At 39.5% G+C, this 14,366-nt stretch overlaps 1 protein-coding gene across 1 annotated transcript in view; it reads left to right on the top strand.

Moving 5' to 3' along the window:
• The window catches only part of ADAMTS18 (ADAM metallopeptidase with thrombospondin type 1 motif 18), a 149,978-nt gene that overhangs the window by 73,383 nt on the left and 62,229 nt on the right, over window positions 1-14,366 (top strand). Inside the window, exons 6-9 of the mRNA XM_024125149.1 lie at window positions 1,739-1,844; window positions 5,228-5,365; window positions 7,409-7,562; window positions 12,430-12,525. Of these exons, the coding sequence (XP_023980917.1) occupies window positions 1,739-1,844; window positions 5,228-5,365; window positions 7,409-7,562; window positions 12,430-12,525 (494 nt within the window). The remainder of the gene's footprint in view (window positions 1-1,738; window positions 1,845-5,227; window positions 5,366-7,408; window positions 7,563-12,429; window positions 12,526-14,366) is intronic.

The raw sequence follows: 14,366 nt of genomic DNA, 5'->3' as shown, positions 1-14,366 counted from the left end.
AAGTAAGTCAGAAGGACAAAAACAAATACCATATGCTAACACATATATACATGGAATCTAAGGGGAGATATGGGAACATATGTATATGTATAACTGATTCACTTTGTTATATAGCAGAAACTAACACACCATTGTAAAGCGATTATACTTCAATAAAGATGTTAAAAAAATTGTCTGTAATGCCTGTATTATGTCCTATAAAATAAGTTTATTTTAATAGTTCACCATTAATCACAGTCTTCAAAACACGATGCCTGACTGAGAATCAACCGTTTGGGGTGTTGTTCCATAGGTTGGGTTTTTATGATGGGGGTGGTATACATTCAGTCATATTCTGAGCTTGGAATTTGCAAAGTGACATTTGATAGCCCAGTGCATTGTTGCTGTTTTGAAGAGGGATTTTTGAGAAGAGGTACTTTTATCAGTCAGTCATAGACCAAAATATACGGAAAGGCTTAGAGAAACAAGTACATTTATGTTACAAAATAACCCTAACAACTGGTCGATAAGTCACTTATTTAAAGTAGTCCTAATGCAAAGAACATGGGTGTTGACTTCGAATATGTCCGCACTTAAATCCTGAGTCTAGACTTTATGACTGTGAGATCTTGCGCAAATTAATTCACCTTTCTGAGCCTCAGTTTCGAATATATAATTATACACATGTAGATGTATACGAGGCATATAGGACAGTGTATGGTATTTAACTGCCATTTATTTAGCATTGATGATGATGGTGGTGCCATCCACGATGTGTGCCTATACATTAGGTTTACCAGATGACCTCACTTACCTCATGGCAGCAAGGTGGATGCAGTCAGTTCACAAGCATATATTTCATGCTCTTGGGTACATATCCTTGTTCTAGTTATGAAGACCCACACTTGGGAAGAAAGGCATTCAGCACTATAATGTAGTTCAAGATAAACTCGAGAACAGGCTGAAATGATTTTATAACTGCTCTTGGAAGGAGGTAGTTTTGGGGAACAGGAACATTTATCACATTATAATGAATAAGAGAAAAATAAAGTTAATCTGCTAACACTCTTTAGGCCTTTCCATGTTATCTGCTTTAGAAAAAAATGAGGATGCGTCTCTTAGAAATTATACCTTGTTTTCATTTAGAAAATACACCTTGAGCTTAGATGCTAATACTACCGTTAAGTGACTATTTTACATTGGTTTAGCTATCATTTTGGCAATTGTTCTGACCCAAATAATGAGCTTAGATCAGGCATGTAAATATCCTGTGACTTGCTGTATAAAATGGGAATTACTGGGCTTCCCTGGTGGCGCCGTGGTTGAGAGTCCGCCTGCCGATGCGGGGGATACGGGTTCGTGCCCCGGTCCGGGAAGATCCCACATGCCGCGGAGCGGCTGGGCCCGTGAGCCGTGGCCGCTGAGCCTGCGCGTCCGGAACCTGTGCTCCGCAGCGGGAGAGGCCACAGCAGTGAGAGGCCCGCGAAAAGGGAATTACAGTACTCATACTGCCTTCATACAGTTGTTAGGAGGGTCAGTTGATGACATTATCTTTTAAAAGCAAGGAAGTATTAAGTCCTACTCTTCTCTATTTAGAGAGGACAGAGAGGCGTATACCTTTTGTGTTTTTCTACCAAAAAAAGAAAATACATTAATCCTTTGAACTAAAACTGTGCAGAACATTTTGAGGGCATCAGAAATGATCAGGTATCTGTGTGTGTTCCTTTTGAATTTGAGTTTGAAATTGCTCTTTTAACAGGATTTGCCCCCATCAGTGGGATGTGCAGTAAGTACCGAAGTTGTACCATCAATGAGGACACGGGACTTGGCCTGGCCTTCACCATCGCTCATGAGTCGGGGCACAAGTAAGTGACCCCTCGATATACCACTTTATATGAAAACCAGTTGGGTGATTCATTGACATTTCTCTAATGATTATTATTGGTCTGTGTAGAATAAATAGGATAAATCTTGTATAAAGCTTAGAATAGTACTTGACTATAAGAAGGGCTCAATCAAAGGCCAGTCATTGTTGAGGCTTTTGTTAAAGAACGTTTGATAGCTACTCAGTGTTACATTGTGTGCATAAATGGACTGCGAGTTATCTAATGGATCCTCTGGTCATTTAGGCATGTGTTTATTTTCTTCCAAGTTTTGCGGCAGTAAAGATACTTTTAGTTCATTATACTACAGAAGTAATCACGGGGACATGTCAATTTCTAGAATGTAATGACATGTTAATCGTTTAAAAACTTTTGTGTATGCTGTATGTGTATGCTGGATATTCTTTTCCTCGGTGTCATTGCATGTCCTTAATATTCTTTTAATTTAATTCTTTTGTGAGAATAGGGTTAGAAAGGAGGAATAAGAAACCTAAGAGTAATGAGATGAATGTATTTTATGAAGCATATAACCTGGTACACATACAGTTCTACAGAGAATTTTCAAACATTATTTAAGCAGTAGCATCTATGTTGGAATAAGCATACTGCTTCACAAAATGACTGTTGCAGAGGGTGTATGAGTTTGGGAGTGTATGTATGTGTGTCTTGTATTCAGCATTTATATTGAATGCTAGTTTTCAGAGCATCAGTTAATTTCTGACTTAAAAATAAAAGCAAACGCGATCTATTTCACAGCTATAATTTATATTTTGGTATTTTGGTATTAGTGTGTCTTGTGAGCTATTTATTATATTCAGAAAATTTGAATCTTGACCGTTACTGTTTCCAACACTCGCCCAGCATTTTATATCTATGCACAACTGCTTTCATAGCGAGGTATGAATGAACCGATTTTATTGGAACAGTGGTGCAAAAATGCCCATTAGGCCCAAGGTCCCTTTGATAAGTGCAGGAAATAAAATATTTAAATTTGTTTCACCAGCATGAGGTCACATGAACCAGTCTCTCACTTTTAAAAAAGTATTGGCCTTTAGGGACTTCCCTGGTGGCACAGTGGTTGGGAATCCACCTGCCAGTGCAGGGGACACGGGTTCGATCCCTGGTCCGGGAAGATCCCACCTGCCGCGGAGCAACTAAGCCCGTGCGTCACAACTACTGAGCTTGCACTCTAGAGGCCGAGAGCCACAACTACTGAGCCCGTGTGCCACAACTACTGAAACCCATGCACCTAGAGCCCACGCTCCACAACAAGAGAAGCCACCGCAATGAGAAGCCCGCGCACCACAGCAAAGAGTAGCCCCAACTCGCCACAACTAGAGAAAGCCTGCGCACAGTAACGAAGACCCAATGCAGTCAAAAATAAATTAATTAAAAATAAATAAAATTTTTTTAAAAACGTATTGGCCTTTAAAAAATGTAATCATCCTTGGTCATAAGTTAAAGTTACCAAAATCAAAATCCAACACGTTAGTAAGGAAAACCAAAGACATTCTCCAGGTGAGGTGAGGAGAGTCAGAGATAGGAGGAAGAACAGATATAATGGAAAGTACGTGCTCAAATTCTAAATAACGTGGCCTAACAGAGTTAAATTTTGAAACAGACAGTTCATGAGATTTTGACAAGACTTTTGACATGTGCTAAAGAAAACGCATGTTATATTCTAAAAGGGTGTTAAATCAAAGTAAATTAGAAAATTAAGAAATTTCAAGTTCAAAATTCAATTCAAACTTTGTTTTCTTATGTCCGTAAAACTACAGTGAAATGCTGATTTAATGACCTTCTCCTCTTAGAGTAATGGCTTTGATCTCTCCCCACCTTATCCCCATTTCTGTGATTCTTACTCTTTCCTGTGGTGCTTTACATGTAAATTTCCTTCTGCTTTTGACTTTCACAAATATATTTAGAAAGAGTGTCTCCCAAACAAACCCCCTTAGTTTCCTGGTTAGGTACAACGAAGAACTGAATTGGGCAAAGTGGAGGATGGGAAAATGCTTTCCCCGAGTGTGTTTTGAGGTTAATTAATACCTATATGTGAATCCATCACCTCTAAAGCCCTGGGGTACTCACTGACAGGACCACAGTATACCGCCATCCTGCCATTCCTTGCCTGATAAATTGGGAGGAATGATGGGAAAACAGCTAGTTTGCAGACATGGGTGACAATAGGATCCTATCTGTGGTTATAATACAGTTGTTTATTTGGAATAGGCTCCCTTCGAAGGATGGCTATATTGATAAATTATTATATCAGAGTAGCATGCTTATTTCCACAGAAATCCTACCTGCCTCTTAAAAATATTTTAAGAGACACATTTTACTCCTCTAAATAATTAGGCTAAGAACAATCTAAATCAATGATAAATTGGTATCCCTCCATTCTCTACCTCCAGAGAAAAGTCAGAAAAAGCTTTTTTGGGTACTGAATTTTTTGGAGATGACCAAAGAAGCTTATTTCCCCATCCCCTTCCAGTTTAATATGGCCTGAAGTAAGCTCTGTCTTTGTGGTGTGTGTGTTCTATGTGCATATAAACTTTAATGTCACATTTATGCTACCAGTTAGGAGATTTGGGAGTCATTGAGTCATTGAGGTGTAATGTATATGATTTCTAGGTAAACCACCTAAAATTATTTTTACTCTGTTATTGCTAGAACCTTCTTTGGCGAAATAGACCAAATTAAAGTCTTCTCAAAAAATGCATTCAAAAGAAGTCCATCATGCGCCTTCAGTAGATGGATTCAACCATTAATTTTCAAAGATGTTTATGACTGTAGGTAGGGGAATTTAATTATGTAGTCTGTGATTTCAGCAATAAAGTGGTCATTAGAAGTTTATATGTCACACTATCCTATTTTAGTATATGTGCTGCCGAAGCGAGCACTGTCACACTATCCTTATGCATAAAGAGTCAGTAAACAAATATAATCAGCTTCTGTCTGTACTTACCTCTTACTCATTCTGAAATTTCTTACCACAGTTCCATATGGGTGGCAAGAAAAAAAATTTTGCTGTTTGGAATAAAAGAATTTGACTGTCTCATCATTTTAGTTTAACTTGGAAATCTTGACCAAAATTTTCTTGCCCTTAAAATCTGTAGCACGTATACCGTTCTTTGATTTTGTGGCCAAGATATAATATAAAAAAGCCCTTAGCATTCTTTAGAATTTTCTACGTGAGTTTTACAACACTAGTTAGTACCTCGTTTTGTCTTTCCCTTTTCTTACAATTTCAATGACTCTGTCCCTCACTTGGGCTCCCTGATTCTCAGTACATCTTTTTCTTCCTCTGCTTATAGTTTGGGAAATGGGTTCCCAGAAGGCTTTCTGTTTTCTTCTTTCTGTTTTAGTTTCGGCATGGTTCACGATGGGGAAGGCAACCCCTGCAGGAAAGCGGAAGGCAACATCATGTCTCCCACGCTGACCGGGAACAATGGGGTGTTCTCATGGTCCTCGTGCAGCCGGCAGTATCTGAAGAAATTCCTCAGGTAAGACAGGCCAGAGCCAGGGGCGTTCCCAGGTTTGGAGTAGTGACCGTGAGCGGTGCTCAGCAGACATGAAAACAAATACTTGGTGGATTGATGACGATGGTAGTGTCATGATTATTGTTGAAGAAATACAGCGAAGGTCTAATATTGTGCTCAATGCTCCTCATATATTGCCCCATTCAATCCTCAAATCGATCCTATTATTATCCTCTTTCTAGAGTTGAGGAAATTGAGTCTTAGGGAGGTTAATTGTGCTTAAGGGTCTATAGCTGGTAAGTTGTCAACGTAAGACTCACACTTAGGTCTGTTATGACTCCATGGTCTGTGCTTAGAACTCTCTCTCCTCTGTGATGTCCAGAGGTTGCTGGATATATTGCCTTTTTACTGTAACTAATTATTTTAATCTAATCAATCAGCTCAGTCGTAAGAGTATTAAAAGTGCTAAAATGGTGTGCTTGTGTTGCAGTGAATGGAGCCTTGTGTTGATTGGCTATTTTGTTTGAAATGGCCACGAGCTAGCTCAGTGTCCAAGAGACATCCAAAGGGCATGACGATAGCTATGTAAAACCCCTTCAATAACTCAAAACTCCTAGATTTCATTAGTAAAATGGAAGTTGGGAAGGTAGCACTATTTGATTCATAGTAAATGATGAACACAAACTTGAAACTCTTTGACATTTCCTTTGATTTTCTTAACTATTATATATATGTGACCATTTTACAACACTAGAGTTGTGGTTAAACATACATGTATTGTATCATTTTATATGTATGTAGATATAGCTTGTTAATCTATGTTGACTCGCAAGAACTCAGGTTCTTATCGCATCTCCCTTCGACCAGATATTAGGGAAACTAACCAAGTTTCTTTGAGAATTATTATTCCCCTGATACTTTTTGTTTTGAACCCGTGCCAGTGCATATTATTTGCAAATGTTTACAGAGTTAGCCATACACGCAGGCAAGGCTGATTCAGTGGAAGGGTGTCTAACCAAGTGATGCCCCAAAGGAGAGTAAAAAATTGACAAGCCTCTCGCTGTGTGACTTTCTCACATAGAAGATTTTCTAATTCATTTTAAATTTATGATCTGGGGCCTGAAGTTATCTCTTCTATCTCATGTGAGAATGGAATCAATAAATATTATAAATCAAGGTCAATTTAGTATAGCTTGAACTTCCATCATTTTTATGATATAGTTAAATGCTTTTTTGTGTATAATACTAGTAACAGCGACAGAAGCTAACTTTGAATGCTTCCTACGCTGTGGTGAGCATGTTACATTGTCTCGCTTGATGTGTTAACAACTCTTATGGAAGTCAAATTATGTCAGTAATGAGATGTATAAGAGTTGATCTTGATTGCATGGTTGACTAGGACCCCCATCTGTCTGACTCCAAAATCACACATAACCACCATACTGTTTTACCTCTCAGTGACATCCTAGTTTAATTATTTAAGTAAGTGGAGATAAGGTGCTTTCTATGAAAATCCATCCCATTAAGACTGATTTTTTTTTTCTCAACACATCCTTTCTCCTGATTCCCTGATTTGTTTTAAAATCTTTTTCGTTTTTTGCTCATAAAGATTATTTGAGGTAAAATACATCTTTGACCACTGCCCCATTGTCTGTAAAAAAACACAGCATGACTTTCAACTCTATGAAGACAAGTAACTGTCTCTAACTAGTTTATTTTGTAACTTTAATACTCACCACAGAGTAGGCACTCAGACAAATTTATTGAATATTGTTGAATGAGACTATTGGGGAAAGTTTTCAAATATACTGACTTCTCCCATCTCCTAGTAGGTCAAGCCTCACAAGTTGGATGGCTATAACTTCCAGTACCATGTACAACCCTTTGCAGTTCTGTAAATTTCATCTTTTTAGACGGGACAGGACTCACTCTTTTAACTTTAAGCATGTACCTATTTCTTTGCCATGTTACATTTTTCTTCACGTGAATGCATTTAGAGGTATGTTGTTTTGTGTGGCCAGATCACAGATAGACATGGTAACTAATAAGGATGTGTTATCACTGCAGTACACCTCAGGCTGGGTGTCTGGTGGATGAGCCCAAGCAAACAGGACAGTATAAATATCCGGACCAACTACCAGGACAGATTTATGATGCTGACACACAGTGCAAGTGGCAATTTGGAGCAAAAGCCAAGTTATGCAGCCTTGGTTTTGTGAAGGTATGTTTGCTTGTGATTTCAAACTTACATTAAGATTCTATCGTGTGTCTGTGTATCTACCAGAAGTATAAACATTTGGTTTGCTAAGGCCAAGGGTTAGAATCTGGGTTATCTCTAAAATGTCAGCTGTTTGGCGTGATAATTAAGTGGCAATTTTACTGTCAGTGAATTATCCAGGCTTATCCCCTATAGACTGTGCCTGGTTTAAATACCATCTGACTGCTGTCCTTGGAAGAAAATTCCTCCTCTGTAGACAAAGATTTTATCACAAGTAGTAAATCTAGATACAATAGCTTTTACCTACTGCTTGTAACTGTTTTTGTTATCATTGTTTCATATTCCCTTTTAATGTAATTCATATAAGATCATCACCACCTCAGAAGACATACATATGCCTTTTACAGTAATGTAAACACGATCATTGGCAGCTAACTTGTTTTTGTATGTGTCTTGAGTAATCTTAACACTTTTTTTGTATGTATGTTGAGTAATCTTTTGTTTTTTCAGTATCAAGGTGTATCTTGAGTAATCTTAACACAATTTTTGTGTCATCTTTCATTCAAGACTTACATGTTTTGTAAATAAGTTGATTGGTATCATTTCTTTTAGATTCCACATATAAGTGATATCGTATGATATTTGTCTTTCTCTGTCTGACTTACTTCACTTAGTATGATAGTCTCCAGGTCCATTCATGTTGCCACAAATGGCATTATTTCATTCTTTATTATGGCTGAATAATATTCCATTATGTATATATACCACATCTTCTTTATCCATCTTTGCTCTACACCTGTGTAACACAACATTGTTAATCAACTATACTCCAATATAAAATTAAAAATTAAAAAAAAAAAGAAAGAGAGAGCTTTCTGTGAGAAAGATATATGGGAAAACGCAAAAGTCCAGGACGTAGAAATGGAAGAAGCATGGTTCCAACTGGTTGACAGCTACATCACTGGCCATCTCAACATCCCTAAAAAGTAGAATCATTTTTAAGTTGGTTAATTCCTAGTATCCAAAGAGAAACGTGGAAATTCTAGGTATCTGGATACATGGAAATTTTGGAGATTTGTAGCTCCTCTTCCCCTCTCTATTCCTATTCCTTCTCCTCCTCCTTTCTTCTCCCTCTTCCTTTTTCTCCACCACCATCACCACTACCATTATCACCATCAGCAGCAACACCACCGCCATCGCTATCACCATCACTACTGTCCTCCGTCACCACCATCCACCATCACCCTCCAGCAATTGCTAAATGAGCCTCTGCTCCACATAAGACATTCCACTTAGAGATTTATTTTACTTTTCCTCAATCTTCACAAAAACCTTTTGAAGTGAGAATTATCACCCACTTTTTAAGTGGAGCTCAGAGAATGTATTCCATTTGCCCAGAGCCACAAAAAAAAGCTTCCTTGGTGGAAGCTAAACAAATTGCATCACCCACATTGATATTAAGCTTCCGCCTCTTCAGTAGTTAACACCAGTGTTTCCTAAACTTCAGCATTAACATTCAGTCCTTAACAATTACCTTTATTAGCTGTGCCATATCTCTGTATTATTTTTCACTTGTTGCTGTTCTATGAATCAACTCACTTAAAAAAAATAAAAGTCCACTCCTAAGAAATAATAACCACCAAATCGCCGGTTTGATATGGGGTTGCATATTTTTCTAGTGCAATTTAAATGCGTAACCATTAGAAAAGTTTATGCATACCCCATCCACATTTTTTTGATGTATCATCCACAGTATGTGGATCTCAATTTGGCAAATGCTAGTGAGCTGGAGAAGGCTGAACACGGGACAGATGTGGGGGTACAGCTGGGGAATTTTGTTTTGGACATGTTAAGTTTGAGATGCTTGATAGAGTTTGATATGCAAGGACCATTAACATTTTGAGTATGTCATGCTTCCCCTGAAGGGACATCCAATCTTTAGAATACAACAGGAGAAGGTGGCCAACCAGGGACAGGACAGAACAACATACAGCATTGAGACTCTTTCCTTAAAGAGTCACATCCAGGCAACATGAGACCTTTGGAGTCTCTTTGGTTATTTTCCTTTCCCTTAAATTATGGCTTAAGTCTAGGGAATTATATAGATAAGGAAAAGTTAGATGAATAGGCTGGGGAAAAAAAGAGGGAAGAATAAGCAAAAAAGTGCAAACTCTCATTTCTGTTTACTTTGAAAGGAAGCCTTCTCAGAGGGCTCTCGGGTCGTCAGAGCATGTCGTTGGCTATAATTACGTTTGACTTCTGTACTTCACCGCAAAAGAAATAACATGTTCATACAGCCTGTCGTATTTCACTCTGGAATCCCTGTGTTTTTGTGTTTTGCTTTATTTTCCTGGTCTTCTCCAGCTGCGCCCTTTGCTTAGCCCTGTGGCTTGGCGTTGGCTGTGGAATGGGGGGGGTCTCCTTGGCTTTGGTCCACCCTGGGGTCATTTTGGTGGCTGCCACATAGGCTCCGGGTGTGGGTTATGGCTTTCCCCTGGCTGTAAGAGGGAAAACAATTTAATTCTGAAAGCCTTTCGAACTGCGGCTTTGTTTCAATGGTTACCTCCCTTTCCTCCATTTTGATGTAGATTTTCCTTTTCCCAACTTAACTTGTCCCCTCTATGACCCAATATGGGAGCACACGGAGATGATGAATCGCATTCATTTTGTTGGAAGGCTGCCTTAGGCTTCCTACTAATGTCAGTAGCAGGTCCATTTCCATGGGAGATGTTTCCATATTGTGTCTTCTGAGCTGTATTGAGCTTTGGAGATAGTATGTGTGGTGTCTGTCTGGGGCTGCTGCTGGTGGTGGTGTTTCCAAGCAGTGTCCTGGAGGTCCTTCCCTTCTCTTTTTGGGAGAAGAATTTTACGGTCCCTAAGACCAGGCTCGCTGCCTGTATCTCTCGTTTCCCTGTGTTTTCTTTTCTCAGTCCTGTGGAACACTTTTTTTGTGAAATATTTCTAAGTATGTTCTTGCCATATTTTCTAACCGTGAAATGTCTATTAACTGGAATGCTTGGAGAATCGGGTGCCTGCCTGCCTGGTTCATTGAATTTTCAGGAGTACAAGTGACCACAACAGTCATTTTGTATCCTCCCTCATCGTTACGATTTTCCCAAAAATAGATGTGTTCACTTTCTACCTTAGTCAATAGAATGTGGTGAACAAAATGGAATGACTTTGGCGATTCATGATTTTGACATTCCATTAATGATGTCATTCTGAAAAGCAACTCCACCTTTTGAGCTGGAAGGAATCTGGTTCAGTCCCCTTCCTTTATTTTTTTCTTTTTTTAATTATTTTTTTATTTTTAGCTGCATTGGGTCTTCATTGCTGTGCGCGGGCTTTCTCTAGTTGCGGCGAGCGGGGGATACTCTTCGTTGCGGTGCGCGGGCTTCTCATTGCGGTGGCTTCTCTTGTTGCGGAGCACGGTCCCTAGGCGCATGGGCTCGGTAGTTGTGGCATGGGGGCTCAGTAGTTGTGACTCGCGGGCTCTAGAGCGCAGGCTCAGTAGTTGTGGTGCACAGGCTTAGTTGCTCCGCGGCATGTGGCATCTTCCTAGACCAGGGTTCGAAACCATGTCCCCTGCATTGGCAGGCGGATTCTCAACCACTGTGCCACCAAGGGAGTCCCCCCCCCTTTATAGATAGGCAGCCAAGGCCTGGAGAAGTTGAGAGCTTTCTAGCATCCATTGATGGCACATCCAGGTCCAGAGCAACGGTCAAGGATCCGGACTCTGAAATCAGGCCAGTTTGAGTCCTGCTTTTGCCACTTACCAGCTGGGGGACTTTACAGCTTGAAACTGTCAGTATCTTGCTCAGTTTCCTCATCTCAACGCGTTTTTAAGAGGAATTAGTGTTCACCGCTAAATGGTGTTAACGACAGTATTTATTTCCTATGCCTGCTGTAATAAATTTCCACAAACGTAGTGACTTAAAACAACTCAAATTTATTTTCTTGCCGTTCTGGTGGTAGCCATCTGAAATGCATCTCACTGGGCTAAATAAAATCAAGTGTTGGCGAGGTCGTGTTCCTTCTGGAAGCTCTAGAAGAGAGGCCATTCTCTTGCCTTCTCCAGCTTCCCAAAGTGGCTGGCATTCTTGGGTCATGGCCTCTTCCTCCATCTTCAAAATCAGCAACACCTCCCTGAGTCCTCCTCAGGCTGCCATCTCTCTGGTTCTCTTCTGTCTTCCTCTTCCCTGTTTAAGGACCCTTGTGATTACCTTGGGCCCATCTGGAAAGTCTAAGCACTTCCCCATGTCAAGGTCAACGGATTAGCAACATTAATTTTATCTGCAACTTTAATTCTCCTTTGCTGTGTAACCTAATATAGTCACAGCTTCCAAGAATTAGGACATGGTTGTTTTGGGGGCCATCATTCTTCCTACTACAATCCAGCATGAGAGTTAAATTATTTCATAGGCCTAGTGTAAGAATTAAATTGTCCAAATGCTTGAAAATTATTATAAAGGTGAAGAAGGAATGATGATGACCGTTTACACCATTTATCCTTGAGAACAACCCCGCTGAGGCATGTGCTAATTTTATCACTTATTCACAGGTGAGGAAACTGCAGTTTAAAGGGCTTCTATAACACGTCCATAGGTCCTGCAACCTGGAAATGCAGGACAAGGATTTGATACCTCCCAGTCATTACTAAACACACATGAATATAGGGGTAGTGTAGAAATTTCCTGCTTACATATTTGCTGGGACGTATTACTGGTTACCTTGCTGCTACTAACTTCACTTGACTCTACTTTCTGGATAATGTCCCATTTCGGCCACCTGAAAATAGAATGTTTTATACAACAGCTTTGGGTATTTTTGTTTTTATTGTATCATCACCCTTGCCATCTCTTTCTTTCAGGACATTTGCAAATCACTTTGGTGCCACCGAGTGGGCCACAGGTGTGAGACCAAGTTCATGCCTGCCGCGGAAGGGACCGTTTGTGGCTTGAGTATGGTAAACTGCATACTTGTTAGTTTTTAGCTCTAGAGACTTAATAAAGTGTAGAACCCAAACTGTTTGTACTGTTACCTCAGACTGGAACGCTTTGGCATCATCTCTTTTCTGACTTTGCTTTCAATTAACCAGCATTCTTTAGCAGCTATTCTAAAACTCAATGCGAATATAACCGAGTTGGCTCCATCTTTTAAGAAGGTTTCTTTCCTTTTGCCTTGTTTTCCATTTTTAGATGGAGGCTTGGGTTCAAATGTTTCTAGTTCAATGAGCTGGAGGGTTTCATTGTTTACTGTTTGCTTTTTAAACTTGATGCAGTGTAGACAAGCCTTGGGAAGCAGATATTTCCTTTAATAGCAAAGGAAGGACTGTGCCTCCATACAAAGCCTCTGTGATGCAGCTCACAGGACCAATCATTGAGCTTCTGACATGCCTGATAGCAGCATCCTGTCCCTTATAGCAACATCTCTTGAGGGGCAAGCTGCATCTCCATCTAGGTTGTACAGAAAGTCTTTTCTCTTGCAATATCTTCAACCCTAAGAACCATTTCTATTACTGAAGATTATGGGAGATTTCTGTGTTTTGAAGGAAGGGCTCTCATATATGAGTTTCAATTTTTCTTCCCCTTTCCCAGTAGAGTCTGGAGGGGAAGACACACTTGAGGTCCCAGTAAAATGATCCAGATTTGGGGCGTAACTTTGAAAGACCATGACAGAGAAGCTGTGAACAATGAGAGAGTTGGAGATATTGCAGGTTTTTCGGTCTCTGTCATTGGCTCTCTTGAGACAGCCAAGCCTGTAGAAAAGAATTGGCCACTTAAATTGAATTTAATTCCATCATAATTTCTTGACCACTAGATATTGGTGATATATCTAAAGAGGTAAATAAAACTCCATTTTATCTCTTCAAACATTTATAGTCCAGTGGGGGAACCTGCACAGAAGCCAATAACTTTGGTTCTTTTTAAACACATCTTCTTGAAGCGCGTAGCTGCTATCGAAGCCCAAGTGAATAAGAAATGAATCCTGCTTGGAAATAGGGGTGCACTTAGAATAAACTACGATGAATGGGTGCTCCAAGGTGGCTGTTGGAATTTGAATTTGAAGTTCTTCAGTTGGGGAATTTGAATTTGAAGTTCTTCAGTTGGGTGAAAGAGAGACTTTTTCGAAGAGACCAGCAATAAAGACAAAGACACAGACACACGAAATAAATGAATATTCAGAAGATGCTTTCTGATATTTGTTAAGGCATTTCTTCAGTACCTCTAAAAATATTTTATTTTTTAACTCTTTTTATTTTAAAGAAAATAAACATTTAAAAAATTGAAGCGTCATATGCGATTTTTAATCTGATGTCCTGGTCTTAGGAAATCTCAGTAAGGATTCTTAGTGAAAATGTGCAGAAGGGTGTTTTAGCTGTGGTGATACAAAACAATGAATTAATTGAATATGTAAGTACTGCTCACATCATTTTTATTTTTGGAGTGTCAAAGTTTAGAACTTGCAACTTGAGGATTAGTGGGCATTCTTTCATTGAGAAAGCAACAGCATTAAACGTGAGAGGGATGTCTGAGAAAAGATTTATATAGTAAATGAGGAAAATAAGTGATAAATGGCACAGATCTAAGGTCTGTTATGTAAATACACCCAGGATCTAGTTCGACAGGGGCTAAACTGCTTCTGGATTAGATTTCAGTTAATATAGCATGAGATTAATCAAGCCAGAAATTAGAAAATAGATGTCCTTAGGCCCCTGCCCCCGTCTCACTATTTTGAAACACCAGACTATGGTTATGTAATAAACTGCGGAAAAGCCCTTACCTGTAACGTCACCCTCAGTTGAGA

Source organism: Physeter macrocephalus, chromosome 17 (assembly GCF_002837175.3).
Source record: "Physeter macrocephalus isolate SW-GA chromosome 17, ASM283717v5, whole genome shotgun sequence".
NCBI lineage: Eukaryota > Metazoa > Chordata > Mammalia > Artiodactyla > Physeteridae > Physeter > Physeter macrocephalus.
Note: the sequence above shows the minus strand (reverse complement) of the source record. Positions and strands in the feature narration are given on the sequence as shown.